A 21,643-nucleotide genomic window follows, 5' to 3' on the forward strand; every position below is an offset into this window, starting at 1 on the left:
CTCCCTCTTTCATCCTCTCCTTCCCTCTTTTTTCTTTCTCCCTCCCTCCCCCCTCTCCTCTCTCTTTCTTATGTGTACACACACACACACACACACAGCCTTACAGCCTGTGCTGAATCTCCTGTCTCAGTTCGATGACATCGTTGGTGGTCCTGGGGAGTCAGTGGTTGAACAGAAGAGCACCCCAGGAAACAATAAGTTCTCCTTTCAAACACTGACAATAAACACAAGTAGGATGCCACCCTTTTTTTTTAATATTTTATTTATTTATTTGATAGAGAGCAAGCAAGTGAGAAGGTGCACGACCGGGGTAAGGAGGCAGTGGGGAGAGGGGGAAGCAGGATTCCTTCTAAGCAGGGAATCTGATTTGGAGCTCAATCCCAGGATCCTGGGATCATGACCCCACTTGAGTTGAACCAACTGAGACACCCAGGTACCCCTAGGATACCATCCTTGGTTCTTGTTCTTTAATAATGTCAGACACAGATAGATTAGGTTGCCCCAAACCAAGCACAATGACACACTGGAGGGTTTATGATCAAAGTAATTTGAGACTCTAGCTTAATTGCTGCACGTGTCCCAACTCTCCACTTTGGCTGCAATGATGGGACCTACGTAATGTTATTCATATCAGAATCATGAACCTTCTGTTCACGATCTCGTCAGTTAGAAACACAGATTGATGAACGGGGTTTTACTATATTCCTCCTGGAGCAGTTTCTGACAGGTAATACTTTAAAATACACTAAGCCTCAGGGGTTTCTGGATGGCTCAGTCCATTAAACATTAAGTTGCTGACTCTTAATTTCAGGTCAGGTCGTGATCTCAGGGTTGTGAGATTAAGCCCCATGCCCGGCTCCACACTCAGGCGGGGAATCTGCTTAAGATCCTCTCTCTCCCCCTCCCTCTGCTCCTCTACTCCTCCTCCCACTCACTCTCTAAATAAATAAATGAGTAAATAAAATCTTTCCTAAAAAATAAAATATGCTAAGCCTCACCATACTTTTCATACCAGCACACCTAACACTTCAAGCACCAATATATGTCCCTTTGAGTGAGCGATCAAAGGTCTTTATATTCAGGAGGCTTTGCTAATGCTGGTTATCCCACATGTAAATGATCATTTTTCTCAATTTTTTTTTGTATACTGAAAATTCTGTGTATTTGCAGTAAAAGGGAACGCGATTTGACTTTAACAAAGAAATTATCTGCCTACTTCCCTTGCTGTGAATGAACTCAGAGTATTCATCGAGACTGAATCATTATTTAACTCTGTTGTAGCTAGTAGGAAACTGAGTATCTGAATGTTTTGATATGCAGTGAAGGCTCAGGAACGGTAGAGTCTGTGTGACCTGAGACAACTGACAGAACCTTTTTCCGAGCTTCAATTTTCTCTTCTGTCAAAATGGGGACAATATCACACTTGCCTTTTGGAGTTTTTGTAAAGATTGATTTTGATTAAAGCAAGGATTCTTGACATTTTATCTTTTATACAGGGTTCATAATTTGTAAGCAGTATTATTATTTTGTTATTAGTATTAGTTATGAGCATTCAGTGGGATAGAGGCTTCGTGAATGGGAAGCACCTTGTCACCTCTAAGGGGCTGTACATTTGGGTTTCATTGCTCTTGTCTCCTTCTGAGATCTAATGCGAAAGCCAACTTCTCTTGGCACTTCAGTTGTGTGAAGGCTGAGTATAAAACTGAGAAAACAGATGTTGTTACACAAGTAGATGAAAGGATTTGAGAATTGTCTTCCTCTGTTTGATTTCAAAAATAAAGTGGATGCAGATAGAATTCAGCGGGAAATTGGTACTGGAATAAAATGAACTTGGAAGTCTATTTTGGATGAATAATGTCGTTCACGCATCCAACTATTTTCCAGAGCTGCTCATTTCCCAAAGAGATAATTAAGAATACGTTTAGCCTTGGGGTCGTGTGAAGGATCATGGCTGATTACTGTGCATTGCTGTCGGGTCCAGAGCCCAGTCAAGCAACCCAGAAGGAGAGACTTGGGCTTTGAGTATAACCTGTGTGGGTTGAGCAGGCCTCACCGTACTTCGGGTGAATTCATAGATGACATGTGTGCCCCACTACTGTGGATTTCAGATTCTGAATGAATGGGGCCTCATTTTGAGAAATCTTTGGACACATCATGTATCGAATGGTTACTGGTAGCGGACAGTACTGTGTAAATCATTTTCAAGTCCTCCTTCCTCCAGAATGAGCTTGCGAGGCAGTTGATTTTTCTTCTCCTGGGTAGTGCAGGTGAACTACTTTTCATTGCGAGGCGTGTCTGCCCTGAGCTTCCTCCAGTGAGCTGTGCTCCGTGGGGTTCGTCTCAAAAGCCACTTAGGCTATATGGACTTTACGTATAAAAGCTCACGCTGTGGTTGAAAACAGCTAGACTTTCCTTTGAAAGCCTGACATTTTGGGTGCCTTTTTATAATGCCTGTGCCAATTTGCATATTGACATGGCCTCCCTGCCAGTAGCCAGATGTCCCTGCAAGCCCCAAAGGCTTTCTCTCGCTCAGCTCCACCCCACTCTGGACTTGACTCAGCTGATCATCTCTGCTGAAGGGCAGGAAGCCTTCTGTCTTCTTTACTCTTTAAAGATCAGGATTAAATGAATGCCTTTCATTTTAAGAATTACATCATGACAATTTTGTCATATGGGAAAGCCATGCATATACAGGAGTCGTAACTGGGGACCTCTGTTTACTCTCCTGTTGACTGGTGACCTTAATCTCAGGATTTGGCACGCTTTAAGAGCTATGTTAGATTAATTTTCAGTTGTACTTTAAGCTAACTTGATTTTCCAACCGCTTTCTTCTCTGGCTAATGACAGGGAATCACTTTAAAAAGCTGAAAGTTCTGGGGATGCCTGGGTGGCTCAGTTAGTTAAGCAGCTGCCTTCAGCTCAGGTCAGATCCCAGGGTCCTGGAATCAAACCCTGTGTAGGGCTCCCTGCTCAGTGGGAAGCTTTCTTTTCCCTCTACTCCTGCCCCCTCTCAAATAAATAAATAAAATCTTTTTTTTTTTTTTTAATCCGAAAGTTCTGGTGTGAATACCTTTAGCAGGTTTGTTTGTGTGTCCGATACAATACTTTTTTTTTTTTTAAGATTTTATTTATTTATTTGACAGACAGAGATCGCAAGTAGGCAGAGAGGCGGGCAGAGAGAGAGAGGAGGAAGCAGGCTCCCTGCGGAGCAGAGAGCCCGATGCGGGGCTCCATCCCAGGACGCTGGGATCATGACCTGAGCCGAAGGCAGAGGCTTTAACCCACTGAGCCACCCAGGCGCCCCGATACAATACTTTTATTTAAATTTCTTCCCAGAAGTGAGGAAGGAATATGTTACCTGTGGCTTCCCTACTTCCCATATAAACCCCAAGTTCTTGCTGGCAGCAAGTGCAACATCGTCTTTTTTTGTTTCAGTGTTAATCTTCTTCTCCTTCTTCTTCTTCTTCTTCTTCTTCTTCTTCTTCTTCTTCTTCTTCTTCTTCTTCTAAACAAGCCGTGGCCAGTTTTATTAAAGAAAAATTCTGCATGATTTACTTTTCACCAGTCTGTTCTGGCATGCTTCTAATGATATCAGAATCACCTGGATCAATGATAGCCAACGTGCATACTCTATAGTATTTCCCACATGCTGTGCCCAATTCAATATCACTGCCACTGTAGTGATGGACACCAGTTTTGGCCAACATGGCATAGTATTCTATTTCAGATTTCCTCAAGGCCGGGCAGTTGCTGGCGAGGATGACCAGCTTCGCTTTGCCATGTCTGATCATTTTCAGAGTCTGCTTGTACCCCAGCACGTATTTTCCACTTTTCATAACGAGCTGGAGCCTGGAGTTGATCGACTCCAGCGACTTTTTCATCTTCTTTGCGGCCACCATCTTCCTGCCTTAGGTGCGGGACGGCCCCAACCAAGAGCAGCCGCCAAAATCAGTGTTAATCTTCTTTAGCACAAACTCTTCTTTAAACCCAGTCATTGGACAAGACTTGCGTGTTGTGCAAGAATCTGGACTATACACACACATACGCCATGGCTGATACCATATCAATATTTTTCATCACCACTTAACTTTATCAGAAAAAGCATGTCCTGCTGTTAGGCAAAGTGAGTCACGGTCAGGCTTGTTTCTAAAACTTGAAGTATTTCACTGCTTTGCTTCAAAGTATGTGACTCGTCAGCTGAGAAGATAGAGGGCTCTTTCCTCGTGTTGGGTTTGATTTAGCCGTGAGGATGCTGGGGTCCGTGGGAGCCTGCGGCGCTGTATCGCTTACTAGCTGGTCCATTTACATACAAGCTTGATGCTTCTTCGCAAGAAACGTCTCACAGAATTTAGTGCTATGAACTTACTGTGAGCCTGGTTTCTTGATGCTTCTCCTATAAAACGCTTCTGTCTTCTTTTTATTATCCGTTTTTCAAGACTGAATCATTATTCCCAACTCCATTCCATTCTTTAAAAATGTTGATTCCTGCTCCCAAAATTTAAAAATAGAACTAAATAAAAAATTAAAATGGGGACTCCCAAACCTGTATGAACCGTCTGAGTTACACCAAAAGGCAAAGTGCCTGAACTGATATTGAAACAAGTAAGTACTTGAAGCCTCTTTCTGGGCATCCCTAGACTTTCTGTAGCAGTGGTTCCCAAAGTGTGTGCCCCACGACCCCTTCCCACAGTAGCAAGGGCATCACCTGGGGACTTGCTAGAAGTGCTGGTTAGCAGGTCCCACCCATCACCTCCTAATTCAGGAACGCTGGGCAGGGTCCAGCAATGTGTATTTTTGGCAAGGCCTCTGGGCAATCCTGGTAAGCAGGAAAGTTGAGAGCAGTCGACTTGATTATACCCTCCCTGGATTCCCCTTCTGAAACTTTCTTTTGCTTTCCTGGTCCTCCTTCCCTTTTTCAAATTCCACTCTTCAATAGAAACTGCTGTCTAGCATGTACAGCAGCGATGGGTACCTTTGTCTGAGGCACTGGCTGTGTGTGCCTTACTTCTAGTTGGACCCTAGATGATCCTGTTCCCTGTCCTGGCAAATTGCATTTACCTCTGTTGTTCTTCATGCTTCCTTCTATCCAGGATTTGCCGGGCGGGGGGGGGGCACCTCTGCTGACTCTGGTCTTAGAGTTCTGATTCCCTCTGGCCAATGAGACACACATACAGAGGCTGAACAAACTCTTGGGTGCCTCTGCTTCCTATTTTGTTCCTTTGTTATTGTCTTGTGAAAACGCCTGGGCTAGCTTCTGGAGGAGGAGGCTTGTGGAAAAGAGGGGAGTCTGCCAGAGGTTCTCACAGCCGCCTGGCTGACCTGTGCCCGACTGCAGACACGGGAGTGAATCTCCAACCAACTCAAAGCCTCCTTAGTAATTTAAAAAAAAAAAAAAAAAAAAAAAAAAAAGGTCGCTTTGTTTGGGAAGCCACTGAGTTTTGGGGTGGTTTGTCATTCAGCAAGCGCTAACTAATAACTACACCTGTTAAAGCTGTCTTACTGTCTCAGCTAAGAGGAGGAGGGCAATACAGAGGTCCTTCTCAGGCTCTTAGAAATCATATCCATCCAGCTGAGGGACTCGACCACATCATGAAGTGTGTAGAACCCAGGCATACTGTTGAGTCAAAATGAACATTCGTGGGTGGGTCTTTTAAATGGCCCATTTGAATTAGTTGCTATTGGAGAGTTTTCTCTTTTAAGCAAACTCTGAATATCATTTTTCTAACTTTTTTGAAACCCCAGGAGTTGCCATTGTCCCTGGGTCCATCACACCCTTTCATCCACATTTCTTCTCTGCAGACATTCTGCTGACTTTGCCAAAAGCCACCCGGGTGAAATGAGATTTGCAGGGAGACACCGGGGTAGATTAAACAGGTCTTTTATAGGAAGGATAATGACAAAAGTAATCTTTTATTTGGCTGAAGCAAATAAATAGATGCAGTGGATATTTTCACTCCTGCTTTTGAAAACTTAAAGAGGGAAATTCCCTAAGCATATCCGTTGAGAAGTTCAGCTAAGATTATTTTATTTTTCAGACCGCTTCCCTGCCTAGGTTTCTCCCTTTAAATGGCTTAACATCCACTATTTTTAATATTGCCATTCAACGACTGGCATTTTGTATTGGTTCACAGAATAGTATTCCTTAGCTAAAAATCTAATACTTATTTGAGTGGAAACCTTTCTATGGTGACATGAAATTTTAGCTGGACTAAACTCTCTATGACCCCTTACTTAGGAATGGACTTGGTTTTTCAAGCAATTCTCCCTAGAGGGCGCCATATCCTCACTTCCCGACTTGGTCCTTCTAACGTTGGCTGCTGGCCCCATAGCATCATGTGAGGCTGAAGTCATTTAGATGACCACATTGGAACCTTTTAGCAAATCTATCCACAGTGGAGCCTTCATTTTAGCATGATAAATGCATACTTCCCGGCGTGCATTTTGTTTAAGCATTATGGCGAGGGAGACATGGTTTATGCAGGGAGGCAATGATGTTTATTTGGCATGGTTGTAGTTGTTGAGTTCAACTTAGTCCCTCTCTGTGTCAACATACAGTGCCTTGAGGAACACTCTGGACATCGGGTGGAGTACCAGATAGAACACTAAGAATGGACTCAGGGGATCTATGCTTTCCCTTTGTGTACGTCGACACAGAAGTTACTTACCTCATTGCACTTCTGTTTCTTTCTTTGTAGGATTGGAGTGCTGGTCTTGATTTTTTTTTTTTTTTTTATTCATGATCCTACCAGCTCTGTGATACACTCTTTGGTACATAATAATAGTTCTGTGCAGTTCGATAGAGGAAGTGATGCCAGTGCTCCTAACTGCTAATTCTAAGGAAATTTAGGTAGTTATCCGGTGAAATTTTGGTCGGCCTAAAGAAGAAATCTTAAATTTTGAGAAAAAAAATACAGCTGATTATTGAAAACTATAAATCCTAGTAGGTACATTTTAATGTATCTTTTAAAAACAGCATAAAATCAGCATAAGGTATTGGCTTAAAACACTGGCTCATGGGAGCAAGTGTCAGTTACCCAAGATCTATCACTGTGCCTAACAAAGAATCTTCACTCAAGAAATAGTTGTTGCCTCTGCCTTCGGCTCAGGTCATGATCCCAGGGTCCTGGAATCAAGCCCCACATTGGGCTCTCTGCACAGCAGGGAGCCTGCTTCCCCCTCTCTCTCTGCCTGCCTCTCTGCCTACTTGTGATCTCTCTCTCTGTATCAAATAAATAAATAAATAAATAAAAAGAAAAGAAATAGCTATTGAATGAATGGCAAGATGGCTAATTCCATTTTTGGCATAAAATTTATTTCTAGAATATTCTTTATTATGTGGAGTTAGAATTTATCTCTCTGGGCTTCAAGCAGTGGCTTTAAATGTACTCCTTTGGGTTATATCGAGCGTATTGTTTTTGCTGTACATGCAGAGTTATTTTTATTTTCCCATCCCACTACTAAAATAGATGGTAAGAATTTCTCAAAGCATGAGATGCGTATCACTGGCATGCTCTTAATTAGGCATAATTCTTTTTACATGGCCATTTTTAAGTTTTTTATAAGAATTCTCATGCCTGATATAGTCTTATATTTCTAAATCTAATCAACACTCTTTAGAACTTCCTTATGCACGTTGTGCAATGTCCTCAATACTCTCTTCTGAATGGGTCATGGTTTTCCTATATCCTTCCTCCTCTGTCACAAAGACCTGAACACCATTTTTAGCGTTTTATCAATGCCCAGAAAACCTGGATTACCATCAGCTTTATGCTAAATATGGTTTGTCTGCCAATACAATGTAACTATGTGTTAGTTTATACTAATATCCAAGTCTTTGTCATGAAGGTGCAGGTAAATCACATCTCTATATTATCATGATTTTTTAAAAAACTTAAATCAAGGGGCACCTAGGTGGCTCAATGGGTTAAGCCTCTACCTTCAGCTGGGGTCATGGTCTCAGGGTCCTGGGATCGAGCCCTGCATCGGGCTCTCTGCTCAGCGGGGAGCTTGCTTCCCCTCTCTCTCTTTCTGCCTACTTGTGATCTCTGTCTGTCAAATAAATAAATAAATAAATAAATCTTTAAAAAAAAAAAAACTTAAATCAAGATCTGCTTTAATCTTCATTCAAGTTGATCTTCTTAGACTTAGCCTGAGTGTGGGAACATTTTGGGATTCTGGATATGTCAACCGATTACTTACTTCTGCTTTTACCTTTATGTCAGCTACAACAAACCAGCCTATGACCTTGTCACATAATCCATTCATCCATGTGTCTAATTCAACAGAGCCAAGAGAGCAGTTAAGACTCACTGCTAGAAACCACCCTCCAACGTGTCTACAAAAACATCTCTGGGGTCTTGTCAAATGCCTTTATAAAATTCATACAATCATCCTAGCTCTGGCTCAGGTAAAAGGAGACAGGATTATTGTGACCCGATTCAATGTCAGTGATCTGTAGTGACTCTTCACGACCAAGGTTCCCTTTCCCAAGAGCCGACAAACTATCCTGTTAGTGTGCATTCTAGAAATTCGCTGGAAATAAACATAAAGCAAGATGAGGGATTACAAAATTTATTTCACTTTCTTTTTATAAATTCTGTGATGCCTTTGTGTATCGCAAGTCTTCTGGCCTGTCCGTATACTCTCAGATCCCCAACTACAGGTGAATGAGTCTTGCAGTATACCACAGTGTAATTTCATGGGCTTGGAGTTTGAATCCTCAGGGCAGCAAGGCCTCTGTTAAAACTGGGGGATTTAGGGGTACCTGGATGGCTCAGTGGGTTAGGCCTCTGCCTTCAGCTCGGGTCATGATCTCAGGGTCCTGGGATCAAGCCCTACACTGGGCTCTTTGCTCAGCAAGAAGCCTGCTTCCCCTTCTCTCTCTGCCTGCCTTTCTGCCTACTTGTGATCTCTCTCTCTGTCAAATAAATAAAATCTTAAAAAAAACTGGGGGATTTATTTCCCCCTTTCCAAGGTTTGCTTGACACTTTTTGAGCACAGGTCATTGACGATGAAAAGATACAAACAGTATGAGATGCCAGTTTTTATATCCATCAATGTTTTTCTCCAACCTTAAGTGGCCGGTGTGTAGCTTCCTTGATGCTTTTCTTTCTCTGAACAAAAATTAAAACTATTAATTCAAAAAACAAGTACACCCAAACAAGTCATGTCAGACAGTGCTTGATGGGTATAGTAGAGAAAATAGGAAGGAATGCAGAACAGAGGAATGGCTGTGATCACAGAGCCTTGGCAAATACGGTTTTTGAGGTGGTCTTTGAGAAACCAGTGACATTTTGATTGGAAGCATTGAGAGGGACTCTAAGTGCAAAAAGTGGTAGGAGCAAAATGCAAATGAAAGAGTGCCTAAATATTTTAAGACATGGCAAGGAAACTACTAGCTTACCTAGAAGTTAAGAGTTGGATTAACCAAGGCTTTGCTCCTCGTTTGAATCATCTGATAAACTTAAGGAAGGTTTGGAAGTTTTCAACTGAAGTTGTGATGTAAGTAAATTTGTAAACTTAACCTAAAAGAGGAATATTGCAGTGAGAAAGGCCATTAGGGGATTTTACAGTGAAACATGCCGTTCAAGCAAAGACTGCAATAAATGGAAGGTGTAGAAACAGTCCATACAGTCCAAAGTTGAAGAGAAAAAATGAAGCTGGATTTTACAGTAATCACATTTTTAAAGTGTACATAGATTGTGTGTGCTGTGTTTTGGAAAATTACCTTATCTCCCTCCCTACGCCCTCCCCCAAAATTAGTACTCTTTCCCAAAGTGTGAACTACATACTGCTGATCATACCTAAGAGTATTTCAGTGGTTTCACACACAGCTTTAAATAACATCGACCCCTCCCTCACCACCCCAAAAAACAAAAACCAAAAAAGCTATTGACTCACATTGTGAAAAGATGCTTTCTTTTTTATTCTTTTTCAATACTCTTGATTACAACAATGATAAAGTCTCAGTTTTGATTCAGTTTGGCTTTTCCACCTGCCTAACATTTGCTTTACTCCTCCTTCTTACAAAAAGAGTGCAGGTTTGGGCTTAGACTTTGGTAGATAGAACTAGTGGCATGGGGGAATGGGTAGAATTTGGTAGGTGCAATCAAATAGCAGTGTTGACTTCGTTTTGTCCTTCTACTTTCAAATTACTTTTCATTCTACTTTTGACAACTGACACTATGTCACCTGTGGTCAAGGCATAGAGTTTTAATTAAAAATAAAACTTTATAGAAAAAAATTAAGACACTCATCCAAAGGATTTTAGGTATATATGCAGGGGTGAAGCAATTTGGCAAAAATCAAGGTGCTGAACCCTGAGTAAGGACCATTCAATCAACACTGTTGTACTGAAGGTCCAATTGGAATTGTCAGAACTTTACATGTTAAAGATCTTTTCCCCTCTACTGAATTTAGCAGTGATTGAAATCCTGTCCTTGTGTCCTTGAAAGCCTGCCCGGTGGCCGATGGAGAATCACATGGTGTTTGCTTCCTCTCCACGAGGGGGAGTAGGCAGCCAGGGCCCATTCTCCTCAGACATAAAACCGCTACTTTGACTACTAGAACTTATAGTTCTGTGGCAACTAACTGTACACCTCTGATGTAAGGTAATAAAAATTCTGTCTCAAGACAGAAGGTTTTTTCTGAAGAGAACATGAAGTCCCATTTCTCTGTTCACTTCCACATCGACTCTAATATATCTAATGACCTCTTTTCTAAAATTAGTTTCATGGAGGGCGTGATTGATTTCAAGCTCTTTATAGATTTAATTTAATGTTCATTCCCTCTTGTATTGTTGCCCAGCTTGAGTAAAGATGATCATCTGTAAGATTAGAGAAATAAAGCAAAGCCAGGACTGCCCCTTCGAGGGCCTTATCCCTGAGCTGGAAGCAAGGCCACGTGAGGTATGAACTGCTAATGGATAGACCCTAATGGCTTTTTAAATGCAAACAATTGATTCTGGAGGCAGGAAGTTGCTGGAAGGGTCTGCTCTGAAACTCTGCATCAGCATACCAGGCCTTCTTGTTTTTTTCACTTAGGAAAATAAACGCTCTCTGGACTTTTAAGCCAGACTCATGGTTTTATGCTTAGAGCCTGTATTCTTGAGTCAGAAAGATGAGTTCAGACGTGACTCTACCGTATATTAATACCAGCTGTGTGGCCCTAGGAAGTTATTTACCCTCTCTGAGCTTGAGGTTTCTTAGCTTTAAAAAGAGATACATCTGTTTGCTAGGGCTACCATGACTAATTACCACAAACTGGGTGGCTTACAACAGAAATTTATTCTTTCACACACCAGAAAATTTAAATCAAGAAGGCAGCACTCCTTCTGAACATTTTAGGGGTGAATCCTTCCTTTCCTTGTCCAGTTTCCAGTAGCTCTAGGAATTCCTTGGCTTGTGACTGCATCACTCCAGTCTCTGACCCATCTCCACATGGCCTCGCCTCCTCTCTCTGTGTTTCCCATCCTGCTTTTCTAAGGACACTTGTCTTTGGATTTAAGGCCCACCCAGATCATCTAGAGTGGTCTCATCTTAAAATCCTTAACTTTATTACATCCGTAAAGACTCTTCCCAAATAAGGTCACAAGAATGGTTCCAAGAATGGTTCCAAGAATGGGGAGGTGGACGTGTGTTTTTGAGGGCATCATTTAACCCACTATAAAGGATCATATATGTGTACATCACAGGTTAAATGAGAAAATGCTGGACATGCTCAAGCAATATTAGTCTTCATCATTTTTATGATTATTAAATAGTCCCTTGATTTTGGTTATTACGATACTTGCACTTGGTAGACCTAACTGACTTTCACAGTGTTACTGTAATTAGACCAATGAGGAGAAGATATAAGACTCCAGTGGCCTTTGAGCATTTCATGCAAGAAAACATGACTTCTTTCCCAAAGGTGGCTTTGGAGTCATTGACCTTATATTATCACAAAAATTCACATTATAAAATTCACATATATAAAATTGAAAGGGATGATTTTTTTTCTGCTTTTAGCAGACAGTGAAGGCCACTTACAATCAAAAATGCTAATGATATACCAACAACTGCATTCCATAAAATTTGGAAAAAGGACTATTATTAGATAAAACTTTCATTTGAAACTAAAATAAGTGAAAACTCTCTGTGGCTTTGGCTGTGTCACTTTTGAATAAAAGTTAACAAAATCAATGAAGCCTAATTTCAGGATTGTGGGTCTTCTCTCTGATTCTAATTAAGAAAGTTGCCCTTCCAGTGGTAATTCTCCTCCTACGATCCATATCCTGGTGGAATGGTAAGGTAAAAGCCAACCTCCCACTAACAAGGAGTCCAAACTCTCCTGGAGGAGGTATGCCGCAAACTCTACCTTGAAACTCTAACCTCCTGAAATCCCTTTCCATTCTTACATAGAGATGATATTTTCATTTTCTCAAATTTTTCACAGTCATTCGTTCGTTCTTACCTGTCCACACCAAGGCAGGCCATACTGATACGGTTCATACCAATTCTTCAATGTGCACTGAGCATCTAACAATACTCCAGGCGCTTTCTGGAAGGCATGGGTAACAAGATGCCATCTGCCAGTTTCTTTCCTCCTGCATAGGATGTTTATGTCCTTCTGCCTGAGCTTATGACCAACTCTTTGGAATGGGCTGGTGTGGCTATTGTCATACTGTGATAAGGAGTCACTAAAAACCTTTCTATATCCCAGTACACACCTAAGTTAAGGACAACTAGATAGTTAACCAAATCTCAGCCTCTTAGGGCAAAGAAATGAATGGAAATAACTCTCTTTATTGTCTGTCATCAAAGGACTCTAAGAAGAAAAAGCTGGTTTACTTCCATTTAAGCTCATGTGGAAAAAGCCTTGTGTTGTTATTTGCACTCCTGGGTCTGTGAATGCTCTTCTACACCATGCCATTTAGAAGCAAAAATCTGGAATACTGATGCTATGATTAAATGATACTGAGGATGACAGTGTGGTCATGTTTATAAAACAATATGGCAAAAGAGGCTTCTGAATGTTTTCACTTGATGCCTCTTTCACAACAGACACCAGGGGGCGACACTTACGCAGGCATATCCCTGAGATCATGTGAGTTTGGTTCCAGATCTCTGCAAGGAAGTGAATATTGCAATAAAGCGAGTCAAATGAATTTTTTAGTTTCCAATGCATACAAAAAGTTATGTTTGCATTAAACTGCAGTCTATTAAGTGTGTAATATCATTACCATGATATATGTGTGTGTGTATATATGTATGTGTATGTGTGTGTGTATATATATATATATATATATATATATACATACACATACATCTTATGTAAAATATAGCTTATTGCTAAAAAAAAAATGCTGTCACCTGAACTTTTGGTGAGTTGTTAATCACTGATCACAGATCACCATAACAAAATAATGAAAAGGCTTGAAATAGTGCAACAGTTATCAGAATGTGACACAGATGAAGCAAGCAAATGTTGTGGAAAAATGGCCCCAGTAGACTTGCTCAGGGCAAGGTTCCTACAAACATTGAATTTGTGAAAACAAACAATAAAAACCAGTATCTGTGAAGTTCAATAAAACAAAGTAATGCCTGTATTCAGAGATTTCGACATTTAGCAGTGACGTGGCATCTGCCTCCAAAAGTGGGATGCCATCACGAGGGACATAGTTTTGTATGTTTGAGACGTTTTTCCTCACTTCACGTCCCAGGTGTCATTTATTCACCTTTCACAAGCCAGCTCAAATACTTCAGCCTCTGAGAAATCATAGCTAACTCCCCCGGCCGAATTAACTACCTCTGTCTTCCCTGCCATAGACTTTGAACACAAATGTATTGTAGGAACTCTGCTGTATACTATTGCAAGCCTCTGTAAGCCCCACCCATGACTCACCAAAATGTCTGGCACCTACTTAACTGGTTTGTCTATACTTGTTAGTAAATACACATACTGGGAAAGACTGCTGAGTCTACCACTATTACTTCTGTTACTAGCTAACCAATTCCTTTAGTGATAATGACTTTAAAATACTGTTATCACTGATAAGATATCACTACCCATAATAATCCTTGGTGGCCCATCATTCACCCAAAACAGCACTAAATCATTTGATAGGTTAACTCCTTCAATGTCAAATTAACACACCAGTTTCTAGTAATGATCTTCTTTCTAGTAGCTAGAGTTTTCTTTTGGCAGCCTTTTTTCTGAAAGAAAGACAGAAGCCATGGCTAGCTCATGGAGTCACCATATTTAATCCCTTCATCTTACCCTACTGCTGATACCTGCAAGACTTCGGGAACATGTTGAAATTCTGGTGGCCACCTAGCAGGATTGGCACTATTCCTTTCCATGAGCTGTGCACAGGAAATACTCAGTCAATACAGATTAAACATGGCCTGAATTGTTCTAAAAAATTAAGCCCATTTAAGAAAACAAAAAGTAGGCCAGGAGAGGGTAAAAGGGGATCAATGGGTATTGTTTCAGTTCTGAAAGGTGAATGAGCTCTGGAGATCCGTGGTACCACATTATGCTACAGATAACAATACTGCAGTATACACTTGACAATCTAAAGGAGTATATCTCATGTTAAATAGAGTATATCCAAACACCTCATGATAAAAGAGTATATCTCATGTTAAATGTTATCACCTTACACCAGTAGTAATGGCCAAAATTAACAAGACAGTAAACAGCATGTGTTGGAGAGGATGTGGAGAAAGGGGAACCCTCTTTCACTGTTGGTGGGGATGCAAGTTAATGCAGCCACTTTGGAAAACAATGTGAAGATTCCTTAAGAAATTAAAAACAGAGCTACCCTATGACCCTGCAATTGCACTATTGGGTATTTACCCCAAAGAGACAGATGTAGTGAAAAGAAGGGCCATCTGTACCCCAATGTTCATAGCAGTGATGGCCACGGTCGCCAAACTGTGGAAAGAACCAAGATGCCCTTCAGTGGATGAATGGATAAAGAAGACGTGGTCCATATATACTATGGAGTATTATCCCTCCATCAGAAAGGATGAATACCCAACTTTTGTATCAACATGGACGGGACTGGAAGAGATTATGCTGAGTGAAATAAGTCAAGCAGAAAGAGTCAATTATCATACGGTTTCGCTTACTTATGGAGCATAAGGACTAACACAGAGGAGATGGAGAGGAGAAGGGAGTGGGGGAAATTGGAGGGGGAGATGAACCATGAGAGACTGTGGATTCTGAGAAAAAAACTGAGGGTTTTTGAGGGAGGGAGGTGGGGGGTTGGGTGAGCCCGGGGACGACACATATTGCATGGATCACTGGGTGTGATGCATAAACAATGAATTCTGGAACACTGAAAAGAAATTTAAAAAAAATATATATATATATATATAAATTTTAAAAAGTAAAAAAAAAAGTTATTACCACAGTGAAGGAAAAAAAAAAAAAAAAAAGAAGAGAGAGGAGGGGGAAATGTGGGTTGTTTCTTCCTTTGTGAAATCACTTAAGTTTTGGTCCTCCAGAGGTGGAAAGCACAATTTCATTAATGACTGTAAGAAAGAGAATACATATCTCCAGACACTAGGAGTTCCCCAAAGATCATGGGTTTTTCCTTGTGTTTTTGAGAAACCAGCAATGCAAACCACTAGAAACTGTAGTGACTGTGCAAGTAGTTGTGTGTGTGTGTGTGTGTGTGTGTGACTTGAGTGATCCTAGTGCTTTATTACAAATGATAGGACATAACTTTTGTGGTCTCAGAAAACTCACCACAAATCTGTTCCTGGTTCCAGCTGTATTTATGCGTACAAGGTGAATGAAATGAAAAGTCACATTCTCTTATCCTTTGATACATCGTCATCTGCTAATTTGAGGTCACTTACCAATTCCACAGTGACTGTTTCAGTGCTTGGTGACATCAGTCAAGAAAAATGATCAGGGGGAAGCTATTACATCTCACATAGTAAAGCTTTCAATACATCCCTGAGCTTTTCCAGGGCTTGGCATGAAGTAAGGTAACTTGCAATGTTTTCTGTTGCATGTTTTGAGGTTGCAACTCTCCAGCTGTGAACCTTAGGAAAAGTTACATATTTGGGCTTAATTTTTCTTATCTGAAATCACCAGTGTCAAACCAGACAATGATCATTTTAGGCGAAAGAATCCACCAAAAATACCTTTATGGTGTTTATAGATCATATTTTTTAAGAGGTAATCACATTTTATTTGCGATTTACAACAGAATGCAAGCTCCAAAGGGCTAGTTCTTTGGTCTTTGTGTTCACTGCTCTGTCCCTAGGGCCTGGGGTAGAGGCTGACACAGGCTGGCCTCTGGTAAATATTTATTAAATGGAGAAATATTCATTAAATGGAGAAAACATCTTCCTTTTCTTTCCTTCTTCCCTCCATTCCTTCATCTCATGTTTACTAGGAAGGAAAAGGAAGGGAGAGGAAGGAAAGTTGACATATTAACACCTCACTGAGCTGAACCTCATTTCCTAGAATAACCACGCTAAAGCCACCCTGAGGAAGGTTTTCACAAGGAACTTCATACCCCGAATGAGATGTCAAGAGCAACACTTTTGTAAGAGAATGAAACACATCAGAGAACTTCATCTTTTTTCCTTATAAAAATCATACCAGAGGCTGATTGGTGACCCTTGGATGGCGGTGCAGTGGCATGAATGTGAACCGTCAGTCACTCTGAGTCAAGAGCAAGTGGGAGAAGAGGAAGAAGGGAAATTGGGTCTTTCTTGGCCTGTGAGAGCCGGCGAGACGGCGCTGTGGCCGTGAGGATTTCAGGGCTGAAGGAGGTTTTATTCTTGTTTGTTTATTTAATATGTGGGAGAAGTTTCCATGTTGCTGAAGGGGAAAAGCCAGCGGAGGGGAGAGGAACGGTCCATGGAGCAAGAGGCTGGAAGAGAAGGTCTGACGAGGGGAAGCTTCCTTTGCTCTGACCCCAAGGGAGCGTTAGGGGGATGCGGAGTGAATACTTAAGAAAAACAACAATAATACAAACAACACCAAGGTGCTGAGCCAAGGAAAACCAGAGGCTTCTGAATCACTTTAGTAAGTTCGTTGGCTACTTATTCATTCATTTTTATTCATCTGCTTGAGCTGACTCAGACAGCGGAAGAGGCAAATATCAAGGAAATATATGGAAAACTTAACAATCGGCAGAACACTAATAAAGAGGTCGCCCTTTTTCAGATCATTTCGTTTCAGATCCACTCTAGTAAAGAGATTGCCATTCCATTTCTTGGAATACCATGAGATCAAAAGTGCTAAGAATGATCGTCGGGTGGGGTGACACTAGGAACTGAAATACAGGAACAGATTTACGAATCTCTAGGAGATCCGAGGGTTCAGAGCCTCACAGCTTTTTGAATCCACATGGTGGTAAACAGAGGCAAGAGACAGCTGGAGCGATGTGTTTGTTGAGCAGAATGTTGTCCTGTCCCACGCCTACACACTCATATCCTGCTCGCTCTTCTGGAGCCTTTTGGGGATCTCCATTCTCTTTTGGACACCAGTCTTCCCTCTGGGAATCTGTCTTCAGATCCAAAATTCCATCTGTGGCTAGGGACCACATGGCATGTCAGGAAATGACTCTCTCTCTCTCTCTCTCTCTCTCTCTCTGGCTTCTACTCTGGTTTTCCCCGGCTTTCAAGCAGCTCCGGACTTTACATCTTGGGCTCTCCATTCGTGAGATTAGCTTCCTATGGCATCAAGCCCTGGGTCGCACATGTGTTCTCCGCACGGGCTGCTCTCTGACTCCTGTCCGCCATCAGCAGGTGCATGTGTGCTTGTGCATTGTTGCCCTTCACACATGAAAAGGGGGGCCACAGAGACCACCCCAATGTTGGAGGGGGGAAACGGGCAACTAAAAGCAAAGGGAGAGTAACATGGCAGAGCTGGTTCAGAAACAAAAGCCCAAGGGCAGTGTGGCATTAGTGGGGAGCAGACTCTCTAGAAGGGAGGAGACTCTCTAGAGGGAATTTGGCCTAGGCATTTGGGGTTGGAGTAGATTTTGAAGCTGAAAGTGAGGATTTAGGGATCTCAGGTATAGAGCAAACCAAGTTTGTGGGAAGCCACATGAACACGGAGGGGGAACTCTCCTTTGCTTTCATCTGCCCCTAATCTGAAGTCAGTGTGGCTGGTGAAGCTTCAGATCCTATTCCTGTCCCTCACTCCAGCTTCTCTACAGGAGTGCAGCCTGATCTCCATCTGCTTCTGCCTGCTTCAACCCCACCCCACCTATCCTGGAAAGTCACCTCAGTACCTCCGCTCATGTCTGTGGCATGCATCCCCTCCCATCCTGAAATGTGATCTACCCACAAGCCAGCCAACCTTCATGCAGAGCCAAGTTTGAAAGCTGTTCAGTGTTTTTTACTTTTGCATTGTTCAGATTGGACCCCTTGACTAGTAGTCCCACTCATATTGCTAACACTTACTGACGCTATTATGCCCAAATTTTGGCTAATTAATTTCACATGGATTGGCTTATTTGAGTTTCACAGCAAACATAGACATTAGAAAATATTACCGAAGTCACCCTGCGCAGTATTTTCTGTACATGGCTCCTATTTATGCCTGCTGTCTTACCGTAATTCTTGGTAGCACCCTCTTTCACCTTCAGAGGGTCCTGGTTCGGACAATTATATGATCAGACTAACTATTGCTGCACTTACTGTCCTCAGCTGACAGATGAGACACAGAGAAGTTAAGTCTCTCCTCCACTGTCACAGAGCTGATAAATGTCTGAGCCAAGACTGGGACACAAGTATCAAACCTCACAATGCCAGCATGGAAATCACTGTGTTTGGCTCCATGTTTACTACTAGTCCCTTTGAAGTTTTAATGGATGCCTGGGCCTTAAGGTTCATTTCTACTGCTAAATTAGTTCTGCTATTTAGTTTTGATATTTCTGATATTCTGTAGCTTATTGTCTCTCATTCCCATCCCCACTCGCAGTGGCCACCAGGCCCCAGGGTGCCCGATTGGAGACACCAGAAAGAAGGGGAGCTTTCACCACGTGGGGCTGTAATAGAGAGAGAGGTGAGGTGCTTGCTCGAGTGAATAGGAGACATAAGAGAAATTTACTTTTAGGAATAGAAGATGTGGGCAGCTTAGTGCAAAAGACTTGGACAAGATTTTTATTAAAAACAAGAAACGGTTAAGCCAAGTCATGGTCCAGCCATGTATTTTGGACAACTTACCAGTTGACTCAAATTATGCCACAATCGATTCCAAAGAAGAAAATGGTATCGATTACATAACTGCCTCAAATGCCTGAGAACAGCTGTGCCATGTACAAGTTCATCTGATATCAAGAGACTCGGTTTTTGTAAAAATTGAAGTTTGAAAAATCAGTGGTGTCCTTTTCATGGTAAAGCAAGTTTATGGCCAAGAGTGTAAGCTATACCTATTTTATTTTTTTTTAAGATTTTATTTATTTATTTGACAGACAGAGATCACAAGTAGGCAGAGAGGCAGGCAGAGAAAGAGGAAGGGAAGCAGGCTCGCTGCTTCACAGAGAGCCCGATGCGGGGCTCAATCCCAGGACTCTGGGATCATTACCTGAGCTGAAGGCAGAGGCTTTAACCCACTGAGCCACCCAGGTGCCCCAGAAATACCTATTTTAAAACCTTCAATCTGATGGCAACACCTTTATCTCAAGAAAAAAAAAAAAGCCAAAAATGCAGCCACCATGACTTTTCACATCTTGCAAACAGTGAATTAACTGAAAGTCTCACGGTTTATGTCTCATTCCTCACCCATGTATCAATATCTATTTCCTCTCATAACTGAAAGTCGCGCGCCAGCAGACTCCTCTGGTTGCACACCCTCTTGTCCAGAGTTTGTCAGCCTTTAAACAGAAATAGTAGTAACCTGAAACCATGGCTTTACATCAGTACCAGGTGATCTCATCTTTCAGCAGTGTTCCAGAGTCACTGTGGACCTAACAGGTATGTACTTTTCTTTTTTAAGTTTTTATTGAAATTCCAGCAAGCTAACACACAGTGCAATATTAGTTTCAGGTGCACAATATAGTGATCCAACACTTCCCTACATCACCCCATGCTCATCACAAGTGCCCTCCTTCATCCCCATCCCCTATTTCCCCCCTCCCCCCACCCACCTCCTCTCTGGTGCCCAGCAGTTTGTTCTCTATAGTTAAGAGTCTCATGTCGTGGGTATGCCTCTCTCTCTCTCTCTCTCTCTCTCTCGTCCACCTTTGCTTTGCTTACGAAATTCCACATATGAGTGAAATCACACGGTATTTTTCTTTCTTTGACTTATTCTGCTCAACATGATACTCTCTTGTTCCATCCATGTTGTAAATGGCTAGAGATCATTCTTTTGTATGGCTACATAGTATTCCATTGCATATACACACCACATCTTCTTTATCCATTCATCAGTCAGTGGATATTTGGGATGCTTCCATACTTTGGCTATCATCAATAATGCTGCTAGAAACTTCGGGGGGCAAGTATCTCTTTGAATTAGTATTTTTGTATTCTTGAGGTAAATACCTAGTAGTGCATATATACTTTTATGTGTATTGCCTCACTTAATTCTGACAACGGTCCTTTGTGGTGGGTTTGAAATCAGGGGATTATATAAATTGCTGAAGATTATCAAGCTAGTGAGAGACAGACCTGGCTCATAACAAGGCTGAAGTTTTCCCTAGTCCTACCAAACTAGTACATTACATGTACTGCCTCTGATGACCAAGTTAAACTTGATTTTCCATCTTTCGTCATCATGAGCTCCTATGAAGGTGGTCATAATATAAATTGATAACTCAAAAATAAATTTTATATAGTCGTGAATTACAAACTGATCTGAAATGTCAGTACCTTTATTCGTAGATGTGTAGTAATAAGTTATGCTTTAAAAGTCAAAGTATAGGGGCACCTGAGTGGCTCAGTCGGTTAAGCCTCTGCCTTCGGCTCAGGTCACGATCCCAGGGTCTTGGGCTCGAGCCCCACATTGGGCTCTCTGCTCTCTGCTCTGCAGGGAGCCTGCTTCCTCCTCTCTTTCTCTGCCTCCCTCCCTGCCTACTTGTGATCTCTGTCTGTCCAATAAATAAATAAATAAATAAATAAATAAATAAATAAATAATCTTTAAAAAAAGAAATGTAGAAATACACTGAATGATGAACCCCAATTACTGCCTGGATGATTTAAAAAAAAATTCAAAGTATATTCATAGGAAATTCCTTCTCTTCATCCCTCTGTCGGGTAGGAGTTAGACCTTTATTAAGATTGCATTAGGATATTTCGCATTCCCTTTGAGGAGTGTAATAGAATTTTATCCTGATCACACATGTATTTCTAAAGCTCTAAGGGCACGTGAGGTTGAATTTGAGAAAATCCGTGTATGGCCAGGTGCAAGAGCTTTTCAAAGCTCTTAAACACCACGCAACACCAACACGATGGCTAAGGATCTCAGCCATAATCCAGCCTCCCTAAGGAAAATCACCATTCAGACTGCACCTTTGCCCGCCGGAGGCTTGGCCACCTGAGCTGGGCTACTTTACTTCTTGCTCCAGTAAGGAATGTCTAGTCTGGACTGGTGGGAAGATGGTCACAGGCTGGGTGGGGCATTTGTAGCCTGTCCCTCAGTGCAGGGCAGGGCTCTGGTGTTCTTGTTGTGTGGGGGTCAGAG

At 41.8% G+C, this 21,643-nt stretch overlaps 2 protein-coding genes across 2 annotated transcripts in view; one reads left to right on the forward strand and one right to left on the reverse strand.

The window, feature by feature from the left end:
- Positions 1-21,643, forward strand: part of DOCK10 (dedicator of cytokinesis 10) — a gene marked incomplete at its 3' end in the record, with an annotated part of 267,236 nt that overhangs the window by 28,591 nt on the left and 217,002 nt on the right. The gene's annotated exons all lie outside the window — the stretch shown is intronic.
- On the reverse strand, positions 3,552-7,220 carry LOC308340028 (large ribosomal subunit protein eL30-like; the record flags this gene model as incomplete). Its single annotated transcript, XM_080799184.1, has 1 exon — positions 3,552-7,220. Exon 1 carries the CDS (start codon positions 3,897-3,899, stop codon positions 3,552-3,554), a length of 348 nt encoding a protein of 115 aa, XP_080655310.1. The 5' UTR covers positions 3,900-7,220.

Source organism: Martes martes (genome assembly GCF_963455335.1).
Source record: "Martes martes genome assembly, chromosome: 3".
NCBI classification, from domain to species: domain Eukaryota; kingdom Metazoa; phylum Chordata; class Mammalia; order Carnivora; family Mustelidae; genus Martes; species Martes martes.